Here is a 20613-nt window from a genome sequence, read left to right on the forward strand (position 1 = left end):
TGGAATCAGGCATCATGCTTTTAGAAACCCATTGGCTTTATGTATTAAGAGATGTAGAAATGGTTCTACCATTTGGACCAGTCATTCCACATCTGGAACTGTATCCTTTTTTTATAATAATTTTATTTTTTATTGGTGTTCAATTTGCCAACATACAGAATAACACCCAGTGCTCATCCCGTCAAGTGCCCCCCTCGGTGCCCGTCACCCACTCACCCCCACCCCCCGCCCTCCTCCCCTTCCACCACCCCTAGTTCGTTTCCCAGAGTTAGGAGTCTTCCATGTTCTGTCTCCCTTTCTGATATTTCCTACCCATTTCTTCTCCTTTCCCCTCTATTCCCTTTCACTATTATTTATATTCCCCAAATGAATGAGACCATATAATGTTTGTCCTTCTCTGATTGACTTATTTCACTCAGCATAATACCCTCCAGTGGAACTGTATCCTTAAAATATATATAGATTCTTATTTTGTTCCTTTCAGTTTGCTACAGAAAACTAGTTGGCTCCCAGGGCCTTGGCACACAGCACCTCCAGCCCCCAGGGCTTTGCATTTCAGGGTCTCACTCCCACAACCAGCCCTCACGCACCAGTCCCCACCTATAGCATCTCCTTTCAGAGTAGCCTCCATCTTCTCCCTGGACAGCATTGGTCAGGGTGTGCCTCTCTCCTCTAACCTCTGGCCTGGGACAGCCCACTGACACTCCATCTCCTCTTACTTAGGAAAGAGTTCTCTTCCTCTCTCTTTCCAAAATGCCTGGGGACTGATGCCTGGGGACTGATGCAACAGATGCCTCTCTCCACCCCTCCTACAAGAGTCTGAAGCTGAGCCTCTTGGGGGGCAGGGAAACAACTTGGGCATCTCTCACTCCCACCATGAGCAGAGGTCTTATCTAGTGGTCCTCCCTGTGGGGTACAGCTTGGACCCTTCCTGAGCCTCTTAGGAGTATTCATTGGGTCCCACATCTCACTAGGGATGGCTGAGGAGGGCTACTCAGGTGAATGCTTGGCCCTGCTGTTCTCTCTCTTTCTGGCCACTAGAGGAAAACCCTGCACACTAACTCACAAGGTAAGCGGAAATTTGCTCACTATCTGGGGTCAGACAAGAATTACATTCCAGGTCATGTAATCTGCTATCAGATGGCATCTGGGAAGTTCAAGTGAGGAAATGGCACCTGTCCTCCTGTCACTTGTTCATTTAGAAACCACAGGCTGTCCACTCTTTGTTAGTTTGGCCCAGCCTGGAGCCTGCATGGGAGACAGGCACAGTACTTATGAGAGATCTGTGCATGTGTTATCAAGAATTAGTGTGAGGGATGTCTGGGTGATTCAGTGGTTGAGTGTCTGCCTTCGACTCAGGGCATGATCCCAGGGTCCTGGGATGGAGTCCCCATCCGGCTCCCCATAGGGAGCCTGCTTCTCTCTCTGCCTATGTCTCTGCCTCTGTGTGTCTCTTGTGAATAAATAAATACAATCTTAAAGAAAATTAGTGTGAAATGGGTGTGGCACAGTCAGTTGGGAATCCTACTCTTGGTATCAGCTCAGGTCATGATCTCAGGATCGTGATCTCACAGTTGTGGGATGGAGCCCCACATCAGGCTCCCCACTTGGTGTGGAGTGTGCTTGGGATTCTCTCACCCTCTTCCTCTGCCCCTCCCACTCTTGGTCTCTCTCTCTCTCTCTCAAATAAATAAATCTTTTTTAAAAATTAGCTTGAAACTAGCATTTTAATTACCCGAGGAAACAATGTTCTGGTTAGTCGTCCTGAGCAAAGTTGATCGTGTTTTCAACTCAGAGTGCCCCACTGATCAATCTCACAGTTGCCACCCCAGTGTCCCAGTCCCCACACACATGTGGAGAGAGGGAAGCCACATCTGCATTCATATCTGCAGCTATAAAATCTTTGTGTCCCTGCCCATGTCACCAACTGGAGCTCCAGGACTAGTCAAGGGATCCCCTCTCCACTCAGACAACCCTAAGTCAAGCTTCACTGTAGAATTAGACTCATGTAGCCAATATGGTCAGAGGTAGGGTCAATCAGGGGTGTCTCTGGCCACTGCCCACACCCCATGGGACCATTTCTTTACATCAAGATATCATTTTTTTCCTGAAGAAACTCCCATGACATCACCAGAAGTTTGAAGGTTGGAATACCCAACTTTCCAGCTCAGACTTGCTCTCTTAGGAAGACTCCTCTCAGCGCCTCATCTTGCCACATGGCCACAGACAGGCCTCTGAGTTTCTTCAGATGTGTTTTAATGTCTTCTTACCTCAACAAGAAGGGGCTCAGAACTCTGGTCACTTTCCTCCCTGCAAACATCTCCAGAAAAAGGCACTTTTTATTCATTTTTCCAAATGTGCCAGACATGGTGCCAGCTCTTGGGGATACAGTGGTGACAGATCTGAAGGGGTTATAGCTCTTGTATATGAAGCATGGGCTATGATCAATCTTCCCCAACATCCCATCCCTGCTCTACCTGGTCCCAGCCTCATTCCCTAAGCATGGACCACAGGAGAGAAGAGGATCCCATTATCCCTAATTTTGGCACAAGCTAACTGTCTTCTCACTTCCAGAGGTATAAGAGTAGCACTTTGGGCAGAGTCACCCTGCAGCTGTAGCTCAACCCTAGAGGGGAAGTGATGCTCCAGCTCTTCCTTTCCTGTTGGCTACTTCCCAGGGGTGTGCAGGGAGCTGGAAGCCACCCTTGCAGGAGGCTCAGTACAGCCTCCTATCTACAAAGCCACATTTGGGCAACTTGCAAACATGGTTTTGCCTGAGTTAAAACCCTGACTCTTGCTTTCCAGCTGTATGATATGCCTTTTTGTATCTCTGTTTCATCAAATATAAAATGGAAGACAATAATGGCATCAACATGATAGAGTTGTTGTGAGGAATAAGTGAGGCAGTGCAAGCTTTTCAACCCATAGGTCACCAACCATTTGCTGGTTATAAACCCAAGTTAGTGGGTTATGACCAGCCTTTAACATAAGTATAGTAGAAACAAGAGCATGCCACAATTGGGATAGGTCAGTATACATATCTATATAAGTGTGTGGCAGAAACCATTTCTAGATGTTTTTCTTCTTGTGAGGCCCCATTGTGGGCTTGAGAGATGTTAGATGGATTAAATACAGGCCAAAGTGGGGAGAAGACATGCAATCAAATCCTAGAATCCCTCCTGGCAGTGCCAAGGTAAAGGTATGTGCACATGGGCCAGGATGCTCCTCATGGTTAATAACCCATTCTAATGGGAAAGAGAACATGGACAACAGTGGAACCAGGCATGGCAGGACCCAGATGCAGGCATGTGGGATCAGGCAGGCAGCCATGTGCAGGAAGTACTAGTATAAGCAGCATGGGGAGGAGCTGGAGACATATACCAAAGGCACTGAAAGCCAATTATTAGCTTGTGAACTTAGCCCTGGCAGTGGAAATTTAAAGCTGAGCTTGTAGGGGTGCTGGGATGGCTCAGTTGGTTAAGCATTTTGGCTCAGGTCATGATCTCAGGGTTGTAAGATCAAGCCCTATATCAGGTTCCACACTCAGTGTAGACTCTGCTTGAGGTTCTCTCTCTCCTTCTGCCCCTCCCCCTCCTTGTGCTCTTTTTTTAAAAAGATTTATTTATTTATTCATGATAGACACAGACTGAGAGAGAGAGAGGTAGAGACATAGGCAGAGGGAGAAGCAGGCTTCTCGCAGGGAGCCTGTTGTGGGACTCGATCCCACATCCTGGGATCAGACCTGAACCAAAGGCAGGCGCCCAACCGCTGAGCCACCCAGGCGTCCCTTGTGCTCTTTCTCTATCTCTCTCTAAAATAAATAAATAAAATCTTTTTTAAATAGAAAAAATAAAATAAATCTGAGCTTATGAACTTGACCCTAGGCAATGGGGATTTAAAGCAGGAGGATGACTGATTTAACAAATATCTATTAAGTGCCTACTGTGGAGAGAGTTTATGTTTTAAAAAGTTGACTGGAGGATCAGGAGCTGGTGGTAATACCAGAGCAGAGTGATCTATCAAGAAGCTACGGCAATAGTCCTAGTCAGAGATAACAAGTACAGAGGTCATAATGCCTAAAGAAGGAACAGATATAGCCTCTATGCCTGGAGTTGAATGGTCCCCAATACCCAGAGGATTATGGCAGCCATGAGTCTACACACGGGTTGTGGGGAAGAGCAGTGCTTTGAAGGCCACAGAGAAATTCCACAGGCCTCCGGAGAATGGAAGCCATGTGGCCAAATGGATAAACCCATGGACATGAATCAGACAGCCAGGTGACCTTGGCATATTACTCAACCCCCTACACTGCCAATTTATAAAATAGGGCCAGAAGATTTAACTCATAGGAGTTTTATGAGATTGAAAGCCAATAAGGGTAAAAGCCTTTCACAGCATCTGGCATAGGACCAGGGCTTGCACTGGGGCTGCTTGCTGCTTGCTGCTTGCTGACCTCATCATAGACTTGCCTGGAGAAGGCCCTGGCAGACAGCCTGAGAAAGCACCAACTTCTGGCTACTCAGACACAAGTCAAAGGAACAGAGCTGACTTCATAGTGTCCCTGCCCCCTCCAGGCTCATGTTTGAAACTCAGACCCATCCATCCACAAAGACTTGGAGGCTCAGGATGGTAAATAGTAGGCAGTCCCTGCAGTGACAGCCTTCTAACCAGAAGGGCCAACTCCTTGCATCTCCACTGTGTACACCTGGGTCCCCCCTGAGAAGGAATATATTTTCAGAGACTTCAAGACAGATGATCTTGAACCCATGGTCACACTGAGTACAGAGGATTTCCACAGTTCTCAATGAAGATGGCCACTACATACCCATTCAGAACAATTTACTCCCAAACAAGTATCTCCCCTAGATTTTCAGAGCCCTTCTAAGTATAGAGACTGTGCTAGGTGCTGGGCATATACTGATGCACTCAAGCCCGGTGCAGCAAGCATCTGCAAGAGACATCTTCTGGAGTAGCCCTTTGTCCTCCCTTTGTGCAGGGCTCTGAGATTTTCCTACCCCAAACTTACACTTTTCCAGTCTGAAAATGGGAATGACTCTGACTAATCAGTGCTTGCATTTCTGATCAAGACAAACCTCTAAAAATGAAAAGGGATGGCTGGCAGCCTTCATCTATCTTCCTGATTTTCCCAACCTAGCCAACTCTGACGGTAAAATGTAGTTTCCCTTAAATATCTTTGCACCTACCCAACTAGTCAATTATAGGGGAGCTTTTCAGCTAGGCTGCAGTGTCAATGTGCCTTAAGGCAAATCTGTTTCCTGGATCTCTCCAAGATACATCTTGGACTTTTTTTCAGGTAAACTTTAGGTTTTCTCTAAGTGTCCCTCTATCCATTTCAGGTTCAGCAAAGTTTTAACAAAATAAGGAAGTTCTATTCTTTTTCAAAAGAGACACACAGCTTAATTCTGCCATTGCACAGTCATCTACTGGGGTACTGTATACCAGGTACTGACTGCAACCCACCCACCTCAGACCCTACCCTCTGGTAGAAGAAAGAGACAGGTGAAGTGAACACACCTTCATAACACAGTGTGACAAACACAGTGATAGATACATGGTCTTGGCATATGGAAAGAGAAATCAGTTTTATTTGGGGAATAGGACAAAGAGACTTGATTTGACCACAAAAGACGTGTGGAATAATCTAGGCAGACAGGAGGGAGAAGAGTTAACGGCATCAACCAACTTCACAAGGAATCTCATTCCAAGCCCTGTGAGGCATTGTCAATGCACCCATTTATAGACATATTAGTAAGGACTGAGGAGGTTAAGTAACTGCACAAGGTCATGGAATTAGAAAATTGCAAAGAAGGGTCATCTGTATGCTTTTTTAAATGACAAAAGCTAGATCCAGAGCATTTAAGTAAATGTGCTCAAAGTTAGGTAGAAAGTGATGGAATTGGCAATCAAATCTGGGTATCATATTGAGACCATAGAGGTAGATGGATTATAGAGGCCCTGTTATGTCAAGCTAAAGAATTTCAAGTCTCTCCAATTGACGAGGAAGAGGCTCTGAAGGTTTTTTTTTCTTTTAATTTATGATAGTCACACAGAGAGAGAGAGAGAGAGGCAGAGATACAGGCAGAGGGAGAAGCAGGCTCCATGCACCAGGAGCCCGACGTGGGATTCGATCCCGGATCTCCAGGATTGCGCCCTGGGCCAAAGGCAGGCACTAAACTGCTGCGCCACCCAGGGATCCCGGCTCTGAAGGGTTTTAATTGATGTTGCAATTTCACATCCACTCCAATCTATCCTATCCCATATGCATAAGCCATAAATTCTAGTAGTGAAGAAGTAACAATGCTTTTCAGCCACAGTGGACATGTCCAAGGAAAATATATTTTATTTAATGAAGTTATTCTATTTAATAATGACATTCTATATAATGAACATTCCTACAACTCAGGAAGAAAAGAACAAACAGCCTAATAGAAAAACGGGGAAAGAAGGTAACAGGCAATTTATAAAAAAGGAAACACAAATGGTCAATAAACATAAGAAAAGATACTCAGCCAATTAAAATAATTACCTAATTAAAATAATATTGAATGCCATTTTTCTCCTGTCAGATTGACAAAAGGGAAAAGGGCAGAAAAGAACAAATGTTGCTAGGGTGTTGGAAGTTGTGTACTCTTATATACTACTTGCAGGGATATTCATTTATGCAGCCATTTTGGTTTTTAAAATTTTTTATTTAAATTCAATTAACATATAATGTATTATTGGATTCAGAGGTAGAGGTCAGTGATTCATCAGTCTTATGTAACACCCAGTGCTCACTACATCACGTGCCCTCCTTAATGCCCATCACCCAGTTACCCCATCCCCTCACCCCCGTCCCCTCCAGCGACCCTCAGTTTGTTCCTATGATTAAGAATGTCTTATGATTTGTCTCCCTCTCTGATTTCCTCTTGTTTTTATTTTTTCCTCCCTTCCCCTATGATCCTCTGTTTTGTTTCTTAAATTCCACATATGAGTGAGATCATATGATAATTGCATTTCTCTGATTGACTTATTTCACTTAGCATAATAGCCTCTAGTTCCATCCATGTTATGCAGCCACTTTGAAGGGCAATTTGGAAATTTCTTTTAAAATTTAAAACACACACAGATTGCTGAGATCAACTAAGGTGTTCATATATCTCCTGAGAAAATCCTTCCACCCAAGCACAAGGAGATCCATTACAACATCATTGTGTCTAAACATTAGAAATAATCCAAATGCCTATCATAGGGAAATAGCTGTAAATACTGGGGTATGTTCATAACAAAAAATACTATGCAGAAGCTAAGAAAATTGAGTTATTTTTTTACAGACTAAAGCAGATATTTTCTTGAATGGAAAAGGAGACAATTGCAGAATGATACATATATAACAACCTTTATGTTAAAAAATATATATATTTAAACATAAAGGCTGCTTATGTTATATTTTATATGGGTTCATAGATATGTCTGGAAAAGGGCTTAGAAAGATCTTGGAAAATATATGTAAAAACAGTAACAGTGGTAGCTTCTGAGAGGGGGCAGAGAGGATCAGGGCTGGGGACCACAAACAAATATTCATAATATTCTAATTTCTATGAGCATTGCAATAACCAATTCTATTCATGTATACTTTCATGATTTTCATTTTAATAAATGTAGAGATAGATTTAAAAACCAACGTCATATCCATTCCCATGCAAAGTGCTGTGGCTGGAGCTCTGAATGCATGACAAGCAAATCTTGTTATTAGACACACTAGGCTGATATTGCCTTCAAGGAGCTCTCAGGCTGGCAGAGGAGAACAGGTCCAACATGGTGTGAGATGAATTCCTGAAGAGGGGTAGAAAAATGCAGCCGGAGTCATGGTGGGGGTAAGGGGAGGGTGTCCACAATATTTTAGGAACCAGGGAAGCATTTGTGGCAGCCAAGGAAAGGCAAAGCTGAGAGAACTTCAGGTTCAAAGGTGCAGAGGTGGGAGCTCCAGGAGTCTGTTAGGGAAGACAAGGAAGACAGGAAAAGTTGGGGACTCATTGTGAAAAGTCACAAAGCTTGAATAAGAAGCCAGACAGCAGCAGCAGAGTGCCCTGTGAGGTCTGTAATCACATGGGAACTTGCCTGAAAGTTTACAGAAAAGAAGTTTGGCATCCATGCAGGGGTGGATTGGCCAGGTCAGGAGGCAAGGGACAAGTTTGGGAGGCTATTGACTGTCCCAGTGTGGGGTAAGATTAGGTTTAAGGGAAGATAAGGGGTCTGGGCAGGGATGATCTCAATGGAGGAGAGAGATGAACCTGAGAAACTCATTGGATTGGTTGAGAAGAGTGGAGAAAGCATAAATCAAGTGATTATGAGGCCCTGCTTCCACTTCGTGAGAAATGTCAGGAATCAGAAGAAAAGCAGGTAAGAGCAGCTTCTTCTCTGAGATCTGCAGAGAGGTGTTCCAAGGCCTGCCCACAGTACAGGAATTTCAGTCCCCTTATTCCCCCACTGGAGCCCAGCTATGCAGCACACAAGACAGGTCTGCATCCTGAGGATGCACTAGCCAAGGGCAGGCAGGCAGGCACGTAGTCCTTCTGGCTTTCAGCCACCAGACTCACAGGCTTCCAGGAAAAGCTGACAGGGGATGCTCTGTTCCTTTGAATCTGAGAATATGTGACTGAAGACCTAAATTAATTAAGTGATTCTGAGGCCCTGAGGCCTTCCTGAGGAAGCACACAGGGTGAGTAGTGAGACCAGGGTAAATGGTACCCCCTCCCCTAGTATTGGAATCCAGAGAGGCTTTTGAGCTTCATTGGAACTAAGCCTGCACTTAAGTGCTTCCAGGGAGACAAAGAAACAATAAATCAGGAGCAGGTGCCCCGCCCACACACTGCCACTACCGCTATCAACCTGCTTCTCTACAGAAGCATGGTCATTTTGAGTCTCTGAGACCAGATGTCTCAGTGAAGCAACAAATGACACAATCTCAGAATTAACTTGGCCCACAACCTTCTAGAAAAGAGTCCAGGGTGGGCTGATACCTTCCTTCAGAGCAGCACCCATACATACAACTCCTTCAAGATGCACCCTGGGGTATACACACCATACCTCATCTAGGCATAGCCACAGGAAGGCTATCCTTCCACACCTTCCTCAAGCTCCCATATACCAGGACTCCCCAGGGCCACAACAAGTAATCCAAGCTTGAGGAAAATACTTTGTTCTAGCAGATGAAGGCCACAATTGTATTCAATGGATAAAATGAGAAGAAAAGTTGTCAGCATGAAATGACCAGCTGTCTCTGTCCATACAAAACAATAATAATTAAGCTCCTACTAAGTATCAGGCATTGAGCTAGATACTTTCAAATAAGTCGACTCATAATCTTCAGCCATCCTGGAGCAGGACAGTATGGTTGTTGAGAGCCGGGTTGCTGGGGCTAAACAGTCTGCATTTGAATCTTGTCTCCACCACCTATGAACTCTGACTGTGGATAAATTACTGTCCTTCAGTGTCCTTGCCTGTAAAAAGGTAATATGAAGGTTGGTAAGAGGATTACATGAGTTAATGTTTGTAAGTTGCCTAGAGAGAGAACAGTGTCTAGAAATTGTAGGAACTTCTATGTGCTTAAAAAATACATTCCTTCCTTCCTTTACTCATTTGACTTACCTTGAGTAACAGATATGTACTCTGTAGCAACAGTTCCTATACCTACTTGAGAAAGCAGAGAAGAAAATGCTGCCATTTTCTCCAGCATGATTGGATGGGAAGTTCTCTTCTTCCTGTAACTTATGATCAGAAAGAGAAATCTCTGGAAAGGAATTTACCAGAGTTGAAGAGGAAGCCAGAGACACAGGAAGACAGGAGGGGCAGGGCCGTTGTGCAAGGCTGTTTGGCAATCCAAGAACACGCTGCCAAGCTGGACCAGCACCCTGGACAGCTCCCGACAGGCCTGCGCAGGAACTGGGGTGGTTCCCATGTTCTGCCAAGGATCAGGCCCTAGCCTTTTTCTGAGACAGGGGGTCCTCAACTCCCTGAGACTCCTGCACCCTAGTCCTTGGGGATGATGATTGACGGGGTAGAGGACTGCCTCTGAGCTGGATGCTGGAGGCTGTGTCCCAGAAGCTTCTTTATGGAGGCTTCTTTCCAAGAACCTTCCTCCTCCCACCGATCTTCATCTGTCACTCTCCCTTACACTGCCAAGATGTGACCACCTTGCAGATGGAGTAGCGGAGGTACAGTGAAGCACAGGGAATAGGGAAGTATCACAAGGACCACAAGGAAGGTCCCACCGCCTTGGTTTAAATCCAGGCTCTACTGTTGGGATCTCAGGCAAGTGACCCAGTTTCTCTATGCCCAGCTTCCTCATCAGTAATCCAGGGGAAAGGACACCTAACCTCCGCCAGGACTGAGTGAGATTAGATGAAACAGCACACATAACACCCTTGACATACAGTGCTTAATATATGAGGCTGTTTCCTGCCATTGGTGAGTGGAGGACTGAAGAGTTGAGCATGATCTCAGAAATAACTTGGCTCCATGCTCAAGTGCAGCCATGAATTATGAGGATTAGCCAGCTGGGAGAGATGTCTGCACCTTGAAGTTCCTGGGAAAATTTCTTTTCTCTAAAATTCCACTAAGTTCTAAATTCTTCAGCCACTAGGCAGAAAAACATCTGCTTTAAATCTCGCCTCCCTTTTAAAATCAGGCAGAGCAAACAATATATGCATAAATAACAAATGCTCTGCAGGCTGGAAGACTGCCTCTTTAAAGGTCTCACAAAGGGAGCATCAGAAGAGGCTGGAGGTCTGCGCTGGGAAGCTGGAGCTAGTGTCCTGAATCAAGAATATGCAGATTATGGGCAGCCCAGGTGGCTTAGTGGTTTAGCACTGCCTTCAGCTGAGGGCGTGATCTTGGAGACCTGGAATCCAGTCCCACGTCAGGCTCCCTGCATGGAGCCTGCTTCTCCCTCTGCCTGTGTCTCTGCGCCTCTCTCTCTCTCTCTCTGTGTGTGACTATCATAAATAAATTTTAAAAAAACCATTAAAAAAATAATATGCAGATTATGATGAGCTGAAAGAGGAAGCATAAGCCACCTACACCCCAGCATCTGAGCTCCCACTCTGGGAAAGTGAAATCCATTGGGTCACTTCAATTGAAAGTGTAGTTTCAGTACAACCATACAAAGGAAGTAGACTCACAGATTTACTTGTTATAGATCCCAGAAGTGGGAGGGGGTGCTTGGGGGGTGGCTACAATGAGCAGGCGGAAGGGCAGTCCTCTGTCCCAGATCACCAGTGAAGAGTAGACAGCAGGGTAGCAAGCACTTATTACTTATAAGATGGTTGGGATGGAGATCATCAACATTTTGTGGGCTTAACTCTTAAGTAGTTATTTTTAAAGGTACCCCAGGAAAAGCCAAATGGGAACTTAAGTTAGAAATCCTAAACTCGGGATCCCTGGGTGGCTCAGCAGTTTGGCGTCTGCCTTCGGCCCAGGGTATGATCCTGGAAACCCGGGATTGAGTCCCATGTCAGGCTCCCTGCATGGAGCCTGCTTCTCCCTCTGCCTCTCTCTCTCTCTCTCTCTCTGTGTGTGTGTGTGTCATGAATAAATAAATAAAATCTTGAAAGAAAGAAAGAAAGAAAGAAAGAAAGAAAGAAAGAAAGAAAGAAAGAAAGAAATCCTAATCTCGGAGTGCCTGGGTGGCTCAGTCGATTAAGCATCTGCCTTCAGCTCAGGTCATCACCTCGGGGTCCTGGAATCAAGCACCGCATCAGGCTCCCTGCTCAACAGGGAGTCTGCTTCTCCCTCTTCTTCTCCCTCTGCCCCTTGTGCATGTGTGAGAGCTCTCTCTCTCTCTCTCTCTCTTTCTCTCTCTCTCAAATAAATAAATAAATAATCTTTTTAAAAAATCCTAAACTCAAGCCCTTATCTAAATGTTCATACTCTGGGTGCGTGTAGGGCTATCAAACTGTAAAATGCCTAGGCAGCAACTTAGAAAAACAAAAGTTGTTTTTTCTTGAAAGTTGTTTTCCTCATCACAAGGTTTCAAACTCAAATGACTGGAAAGCTAGGCAGGTGACATAAATGTGCAAATATCCCTCAGTTGGAGGGACACTGTGGTAAGCTGAAGAGTTTGTGCTGATTCAAGGCCTTCACATAACATTTAAAATAATTCTGTCACCCTGAAGAGCCTCTCTCCAGTACCAACTTCCCCAGGAGGAATGTAGTGAGTGGGCTTTTCCCTCACCCTTTACTTAACAGAAACAAAGGCTGGAGACTGAGAGAGTCTGTGACTTGTCAAAGGTCAGTCAGAGGCAGATCTGTCCCCATACTGGGGCTCTTTCCCTCTCTCAGACAGAGGGCAGTTTGGCCACCACAGAGCAGGTGCTGGGAACTCTTTAGTGGAAGAGTTTCTCCTCCTTCTTGGGATGCCTGGGGGGATGGAGAGATTAAGTAACAGGTACCAAAGCCTCTGTCTCTCACCCTGACACCCTCGTCCTATCACCTCATCCCACAGCCATTTCAGGGGCAGCAACTTGCCAATGCCTCCCACCAGCTAGGACAGAGCCTGGAATCTCAATGCCCACCTAACCACAGGGACTAGCCCGGAAGCCCAGATGCCCCTGTACCTTTTACCTGCTCTTCACAAGACCCACTACTGTGAAAGGAAGCTAAAGAACACATTTCACAGACAACAACAAGCACTTCTATCACTCTTACTATGTTATGTGCCAAGTACCCTAAGCACTAGTTACTCTTATTACATCATTTTACAAATAAAGACACTGGAGGACAAAGAGGTGAAGTAATTCCCTGGCACCCTAACTAGAAAGTGTCAGAGCTGGGAGCCACCTCAGTCGTCCGTCTCTAAAGCCCAAGTTCTGTATACTGCATCACCCGTGCCTCGTTCTGGGTGGGAGCACACCTACAGAAAGAAGCTGGATTTATGCTAATTTACTTTTGAGACCAAAAGAATGGGAAAATTCTTTCTGACTCTGGAAAAGGCAAACTGTAATCTTAAAGACACAAGTCTCTCAATCTCAACTGCCTTTCTCCTGCCAGCCGGCCCGACTGGGAACACAGACTCGTTGTGCCATCCAGGGTCATTGTTCTTTGGGGGACACGTTAGGCCCAGCTCACAGCCAGGGCAGCTCAGGCAGTGTGCAGAGAATGGGGTGTCTGGGCGGTGGGGGCCTTCTCGGAGGGTGAGCTCCCCTTGAGCCTCGGATGAGAGGGCAGCTGCTGGATCCTGCCGCGGGAGCGGGCGCGGCGCCCACTCGGGCTTTCTTACAACTGCGAGAGAGGCCCCCGGCCACGTGACGCCCGGAGCCCACCGGAGACTTGGAGGCCCCTTTGTAGATTTAGGGGAAGGGGTCTGGGGAGGAGGGGGTGTGAATGGGGGCGGGAGCTCGCTGAAGCGGGTGGGGGGCTAGTTCCAGTGCGAAGAGCACCTGGGAGGAGTTACGGCGGGGTGGGGGTCAGGAGGAGGGCAAGGAGAAGAGGCGGAGCTGGGGACCCGGACGGCGAAGCTGAAAGGGGGAGTCCCTGCGGAGAGGAGGTGGCGGAGCAGTGCCGGAGGGTGGGCGGGGCAGGGCTGATATTTAGGGCCCTGGTGGGAGCCAGGCGACTTCTCCCCTCGGCCCCCAGAAGCTCGTAGTCAGGGATTCTCTGCCGTGACATTCTCCCGACGAAGGGCCGAAGGGCCGGTCTGTCGGAACCCGGCCCAGCAGGCTCTGCGTCTCCCCCTCCCTTCCTGGGGGTGGAAGGGGCCAGGGGTGGGGCCAGAGAGAGGGTCGGGGGATCTGTGCCGGCCCCCCACCAATCGCCGCCCCACAATCCAGCTGCGAGAACAGATGGACGCAGCCCGCGCTCACCTCGGGGGCTCTTTGCCCGCTGCGCGCGGAGATCCGGGCGGAGGCGGAGACCTGCGGCCCTCGGCGCCCTCCTCCAGCGGGGCGGGTGCAGAGCGGCCGCTGCGCGACCCCCGGGGAGGGGGACAGAGAGGGCGCCCCCCCGCCCCCCGGTCCTAGAACTGGGCAGGGGCCGGGGAACAGACAGCCCGCTCCTAGCGCCGCGCATCCATCCTCTGGGGCTTGGCCAGGACCAAGGGGTCTTCTTACCAAGACCCTTCTCTAGGGTTTCCAGTCCCGGCGCCTCTGGGAAGGGGACCCCGGCCCGGCCGCGCCCCGCCCCCGGCCCCCGCCCCGCCGACGTCGCATTAGCATGAGCGACGCAAGTGGCCCGGGCACCACTTGGGGGCCGAGACTCGCCGCGTCACAGCCCCGAGTGGAAAGGATAGAAAGGAGGCGGCGGCGGAGGAGGCAAGAGCGCACGCGAGGGGAGGGAGGGCGATCCAGGCGGGCGGCGGCGGCGGCGGCGGCGGCGCGCCCCTCGGCCCGCGCGGGCGGCCCTTCCACGCTTCGGGGACGGCTCCCCGCGAGCCAGGGGCGCGGCGTGCTCAGTCTCTGGCTCCGGCCCCGGCCCCTCGGCTCGCCCGCCTTCCCTGACCGCCCTGAGGCCAGCAGCGGCCGGTCCGGGCTCGGCTCGCAACAGCCGCGGCGTCTCGAGGGGCAGGGTCTTTGCCTTTCCCGGGACACAGGGCCATGAGCCCCGCAGCCACCTGAGACACAGGGGGCGCCGCGCCGCGCGGACCGCGCCCGCGAAGTTCCGCGCCCGGGTCTCCGCACCGCAGGGCGCCGGCGCTCGGCCCCGCGAAGGCGTCCTGGGAAGAGCGGCGGAGCAAGGCGATGGAACCCGCAGAGTCCGCAGGCCGGGGCCGGGGCCGGGGCCGGGGCCGGGCCGGGCCCGGGCGGCCGCCGTCAAGCTGTCAGAGGCGGTGGGCGCAGCGCTGCAAGATCCCCGGCGGCACCGGCGCCTGGTGCTGGTCATCGTGTGCGTGGCGCTGTTCCTGGACAACATGCTGTACATGGTCATCGTGCCCATCGTGCCCGACTACATTGCCCGCATGCAAAAGGCCAGCAGGCCCACCCCGAGCACCGAAGTGTCCCCTCTGCAGCTGACCACTCCAGCCGGTGTCGGCGCCCACATGGGCAACACTTCCGAGTCCCCGACGGCAGCGACGGAGAATGAGGACGTGAAGATCGGGGTGCTGTTTGCCTCCAAGGCCATCCTGCAGCTGCTGGTGAACCCCCTGAGCGGGCCCTTCATCGACCGTATGAGCTACGATGTGCCGCTGCTCATCGGCCTGGGCGTCCTGTTCGCTTCCACCTTGCTGTTCGCGTTCGCGGAGGACTACGCCACGCTCTTCGCTGCGCGCAGCTTGCAGGGCCTGGGCTCGGCCTTTGCGGATACGTCCGGCATTGCCATGATCGCCGACAAGTATCCCGAGGAGCCCGAGCGCAGTCGCGCGTTGGGCGTGGCTCTTGCCTTCATCAGCTTCGGAAGTCTAGTGGCGCCACCCTTCGGGGGCTTCCTCTACCAGTTCGCGGGCAAGCACACGCCCTTTCTGGTGCTGGCCGCTGTTTCGCTGCTCGACGCGCTTCTGCTGCTCGTAGTGGCCAAGCCCTTCTCCGCCGCGACGAGGGCGCGGGCCAACCTGCCGGTGGGCACACCCATCCACCGCCTCATGCTGGACCCTTACATCGCGGTGGTGGCCGGGGCACTCACCACCTGCAACATCCCCCTTGCCTTCCTCGAACCTACCATCGCCACGTGGATGGAGCACACGATGGCGGCATCTAAATGGGAGACCGGCATGGCCTGGCTGCCAGCCTTTGTGCCGCATGTGCTAGGCGTCTACCTCACCGTGCGCCTGGCGGCGCGCTACCCGCACCTGCAGTGGCTCTATGGAGCACTCGGGCTGGCAGTGATCGGAGCCAGCTCCTGCATGGTGCCTGCCTGCCGCTCCTTCGCACCGCTAGTGGTCTCGCTCTGCGGCCTCTGCTTTGGCATTGCGCTAGTTGACACGGCACTGCTGCCCACCCTCGCCTTTCTCGTGGACGTGCGCCACGTCTCGGTCTACGGCAGCGTCTATGCCATCGCTGACATCTCCTATTCCGTGGCCTATGCGCTCGGGCCTATAGTGGCGGGCCACATAGTGCATTCGCTCGGTTTTGCGCAACTTAGCCTTGGCATGGGCCTGGCCAACCTGCTCTACGCGCCCGTCCTGCTGCTGCTGCGCAACGTGGGCCTCCTGAGGCGCTCCCGCTCGGAGCGCGACGTGCTGCTGGAGGAGCCACCGCAGGGTCTGTATGATGCTGTGCGCCTGCGTGAGCGCCCGGTGTCGGACCCGGACGGCGCACCCCGAAGTCCTTCGGGCCCCTTTGACGAATGCGAGGACGTCTACAACAATTACTACACCCGCAGCTAGCAGCCCCGCTACTCCTCCAGGTCACCCACCCCCACCCCCACCCCCACCCCCACCTCTTGGGTCAAGGTGGCTTCAGGCTCAGGGCCGGCCCCTTCCAACGACTATTCCACAGCCTCCACAGCCTCGCCCAGCCTCGCCCGTCTTGACTTCCTCGTCGGGGTCCCCTGTCTATGACCCTTTCTGTGTCACCCTCCCTCCCGTCCAGTGGGGCATAGAGCACAGAGGCATGCGATGCGATACTGGTCCTGCGGAGATAAAGAGGTGCGCGAGGCGCCACCTCGGGGCTCCTCTGTGTAGAACCGTGCGTCTGTCTGTCTTTCCTCCCATTTCTCTCAGTGCCAAGTTGGCGCCCTGCACCGCGGTGCTTCCGGCCCGAATCAATAAACTATATCTGTTCGAGACCGAGTCTCTTTACTGATGAGGGTGGGCGGCCGGGCACAGGGCCAGGGCAGAGGGGAGGGTGAGCTGGGTCTAGCCCTAATACAGGTCTGGGCCTGGCAAGAACTAGGGACGCCTGTGGCTCTTTTGCTGCCTAGTAGAGGAGGTAGAAATAAAGCAAATCCAGCAAAGGCTCCCACCTTCGGACACCACTTCCTTTTAGCCCGCGACAGCCCCTCCCTCCCAGCCCCAACGCAGCGCCCCAGGGTGCCGCCCGGGGGAGCCTGAGGACCCGCTATCTCCGGGTGCGCTAGGCACCGCCCCTTGAGGACACTCCCTGTGTCAGTCACTGGGCTTTGAAGCGTCAGGGATGGGCCTCCCTTTAGCGTGGCATCCTGCCGGGTCCAGGCTCGGTGAGGAGTAGGGGCCGACCTGTTCCTGGCAGAGGTCCGATCTCTGTCATGTGTGTTTGTCAGAGAGCTAGGCTCTATCCTTCGAGGGGTGGGGGAGAGGTTGGTGTGTCTGCTATGACCTGGCTGTGCGGGTCTGAGTCGTAAGGGAAGAGGGTGCCAATGTGGGAGCTGGTGCCACCCCCCTTACCCCCACCCTTACCCCTGCCTTGGTGGAAGCATCTGGCCAAGGCTCTCAGAAATCTCCCCACCTTGAGTGCTGGTCTCTGGAGCTGCAGGCCCCGGTTTGCAGGCCACTCCCAGTCCTGGAGTCTGCGGCCTGATTGAAGGCGGAGGAGCCTTACAATTCTGGCATGGAGAGGCAGCAGAGTTGGGGTACACCTATGTATTAAACAATGCCTCTGAGAGTCCTCACTACTGGTGTGTGCACATCTGTCCTCTGATCGCGTGTTGGGCTGGGTGTGTGTTTGGGCAGGGTCTGTCTTTGTGGGTCTGTCTGTGTGTGTTGCTGTGTAAGGATCTTTATCTGGGGGGAGGGGGGGGAGGAGTGCTTTGTCTGGGAGGACTGTATGCCTCTGGCTGCCTGTCTGTAAGCATCCCCAGGTCTGTATCTCCACTCCTCCCCACCCCCTCCTCCCCATAGCGCCAGCAAGGAAGGAGGACCTCCAGTGATCAACAAACAGAATGATGATGATGATGATTATCATTATCATTTTGAAAGGAGTTGTAGTATGATTTGAGCCTGGCCTAGACGGCGGGGAGGGAACAGATTTCCCCAGACCCAACCCTTCCCCCAGGATTGTGCGGACGCAGGCGGGGCTAGGATAATGAAGTTGGGAGAGCACCGGGACTGGGGAAGGCTGGGCAGGGGGCAATGAGCACGGGCTGGGCAATGTTCTGCACCCCGTTTTCCTGCCTGGATTCCGCTGCCTTGACACAAACTCGTTCGGGGAACCGTCCGAGCCGGGGCAGGGGGCCTGGAGGTGGGATCGCCGCAGGCGGCGGGGGTGGGGGCGAGGGCGGAGGAGCGGGAGAAACGGGGTGGGGCTGAGGGAGGGAAGAAAAAGAGAGGGGAGGGAGGAGGAACAGGAGGAAGGAGAGGCAGGCGCGGCCGGTCCGCTGGCATCCAGTAGGGAGGCCGCGGGGACCCGGCGACGTCGGAGGCTCGACCGCGTACAGAGGCCCCCACCCCCGTACTGCGGACGCGCCCCTGGATCCCTTCCGGCCCACACTCCCGCGCCCAGTCTTGCCTGGTGCCCGGGTACGGTGGCCAACGCGGCGGAACCGGGAGCACAGGTGAGAGGGGCTGGGCGGGGGAGCGCCGCGCGGGAGCCGAGCGCAGGGAGCCGAGGGCCGTGGAGGAGGGCTCCGTCCAGGGATGGCGCCGGGGTCCGCAGGCCCCAGGATCCGCGGCATTTGCCGAGTCCTGAACCAAAGTGGCCGTCGGGGAAGCGCCGGGAGATTGTGGGATTCCGCGGCTCTGGCGCTTCCCCACGGATTGTGGAGGCAGAAGGACCGGGAGCAGGACGGCGAGAAGTTAGGGGGAAAGGGCTTGGAGAGGCTTGGTCATCATGCTCCGCGCCTCCACGTGCGTGTCCTCACTTCTCTATTCTGGATCCCCATCTGCTAAATGCCAAGGTCTGCATTTTGTGTGCCCAGTCAGGGCGTCGGCAGGCCTCACCCGGACCCCTCTGATCTGCGGGTACGCGCCCGACTCTCGCGGAGGTGGGAGGTGGGGAGCAGCCTCAGGTGGCAAGTGTGAGCTAGGTCCCAGGGAGTCCCTACATGGTGCCTGTGTTGCGGAGGCCGAGCTCCGATTGGGCCTCAAGTTCAGAGGAGAGACCTCCCCCCATCCCGGCAGCCTTGGGAAGCCAGGCTGGTGGCAGCATGGATTGGAGGGCATCAGAGGCAAAAAGATACGCATACATATCCGCATTCATCGCCTAATTCCTGGCCCAGGGGGGGGGGGGGGGGGAACAGCCCTCTGCCCAGCAGGACCAGGCCCTCCCATTTGGTCCCCAGGGAGCCATAGTGCTCCAACCTCACACCTCTTCAAGATATGGGGTGTCCAGTCACACTAGGACCTTTACCAACTTGACCTTGCCCTCACTGACCTTTCCAAATTCTACAGCCCTGCCGTGGACCCTAACTTGTATACCACTGTTTCCATTTTGCTGGGTGTAGGGGCAATGACTATGCTGTTCAGCAGGTCTAGGGACCACCTAGTGCACAGCATCCTGGCATGGAGTTCATGTAGGTTCTGTATTCTCTGCTAGTACTGCCGGGCAGCCCCAGGCTTCTCCATTCCTGAGCCTGATTCATCATCTTTCTGGAAGCTCTGTCCTTGGGTCAGCTGTGCCTAGAGCCTAGCCCCCACCTGGGCTATGCTTGCCTGGGGTGGGGGTGGGGGATACAATGGACTAAACATCAGCTTTAGGCTCTTGGGAGAGAATAGGGGATGGATGAGTAGAAATCATGAGTGTGTCGCTCTGAGGCTCTGCTTTGGGAATATGCTGAGGGTAGAGGGTAGTCTTAAATAGGCCTTTGCCCCTCTTGTCCTGGGTCACTTCTACTGCAAATAAAAAAATTAATCCATTTCTCTCCAGGCTGAATCAGGTGACCCCTAGAGTCCTGGACTGCCCAGCTGCCCTGTAGCATCTCCTCAGTGTTCCCATGCCACCTACACTAGGGGCCTGCAAACCAGAGATTGCCTAAGTCACAGTCCATCCAGCAGGCCCCAGGGTCCTCCACCACAACCCCTGTCTTGGCCACAGGCCAGGCTCCCGGTCAGCCCAGAGTGCCTCCTGGAGCCCACAGCCTCAGAGGACATGTATTCATTTACTCGTGCATTCATGCAAGCATGCGTTCCTTCAATTCAGCTGCCCAACACTGATCCTACTCCATGCTAGTCACTGGCTAGGTCCCAGAGGTGAAGCCCTGAACACAACAGGAGAAGCTTGCAGTCTAGTAGGAGAGATCTTAATCAGCAAAACATGTATCTGTTGAGTCCTAGGCAGGAACAAAGCAAGTGCTCTGCCAATGACCCCTTTATGATTTGGAGTGAGCAAGCCCAACAAGCTCCTTCCCATTCTGGCCTAGGGTGGTCAGTTGAGTCTGGGTGACAGTCTTATGGAATAGGTATCAGCTAAAGACTTGCTTTAGACCCCACTCTAACTTCTTTGGGGACTCGGAAAGGACACGTGGTTAGGGAGGCTGGTCTGGAGGTTGGGAGATTGGGACCTGCAGTGAGGTCCTGTGTGATTGGGGCCCATGTCTAGCTCTGGCTTCCTTACAGGGTAGGGGTGGAGGGTTAGACTACGGAAGGTAAAAGGGTCCATGACAACTCTATGTGGCTGTTGTACTGATGTCTCCCTGCTTCTTGGTCCTCAGGTCTGCACCTCTGCTTCCCCAGCCAGGAGTCACCAAGATGCCTATACTGGAAAAAGCTCCCCATAAGACAGCAACAAAAACTCCCAGCAGTGAGGAGGAGCCTGTGAGTGACTTTTA

The 20613-nt window shown here is 52.0% G+C and overlaps 2 protein-coding genes across 2 annotated transcripts in view; both read left to right on the top strand.

The window, feature by feature from the left end:
• The first annotated feature begins 14211 nt into the window (after positions 1 to 14211).
• SLC18A3 (solute carrier family 18 member A3) lies at positions 14212 to 16318 on the top strand. The gene is made up of 2 exons (XM_055345200.1): positions 14212 to 14519; positions 14605 to 16318. The coding sequence occupies exons 1-2, from the start codon at positions 14212 to 14214 to the stop codon at positions 16316 to 16318; spliced, it is 2022 nt and encodes a 673-aa protein (XP_055201175.1).
• A 4215-nt stretch (positions 16319 to 20533) lies between these two features.
• CHAT (choline O-acetyltransferase) overlaps positions 20534 to 20613 on the top strand; it is a 46418-nt gene continuing 46338 nt past the window's right edge. Inside the window, exon 1 of the mRNA XM_055345590.1 lies at positions 20534 to 20599. Coding sequence (XP_055201565.1) covers positions 20534 to 20599 — 66 coding nt within the window. The remainder of the gene's footprint in view (positions 20600 to 20613) is intronic.

Source organism: Nyctereutes procyonoides, unplaced genomic scaffold (assembly GCF_905146905.1).
Source record: "Nyctereutes procyonoides isolate TBG_1078 unplaced genomic scaffold, NYPRO_anot_genome, whole genome shotgun sequence".
In the NCBI taxonomy this organism is placed as follows: domain Eukaryota; kingdom Metazoa; phylum Chordata; class Mammalia; order Carnivora; family Canidae; genus Nyctereutes; species Nyctereutes procyonoides.

What these genes read in the sequence shown, in the direction of transcription:
- SLC18A3 (XM_055345200.1), top strand. Translation starts at nt 14,212, where the DNA reads ATGAGCGACGCAAGTGGCCCGGGCACCACTTGGGGGCCGAGACTCGCC. An exon ending in CCTGAGGCCAGCAGCGGCCG is followed by an intron (nt 14,520 to 14,604) that starts GTCCGGGCTCGG and finishes TGAGCCCCGCAG; the next exon opens with CCACCTGAGACACAGGGGGC.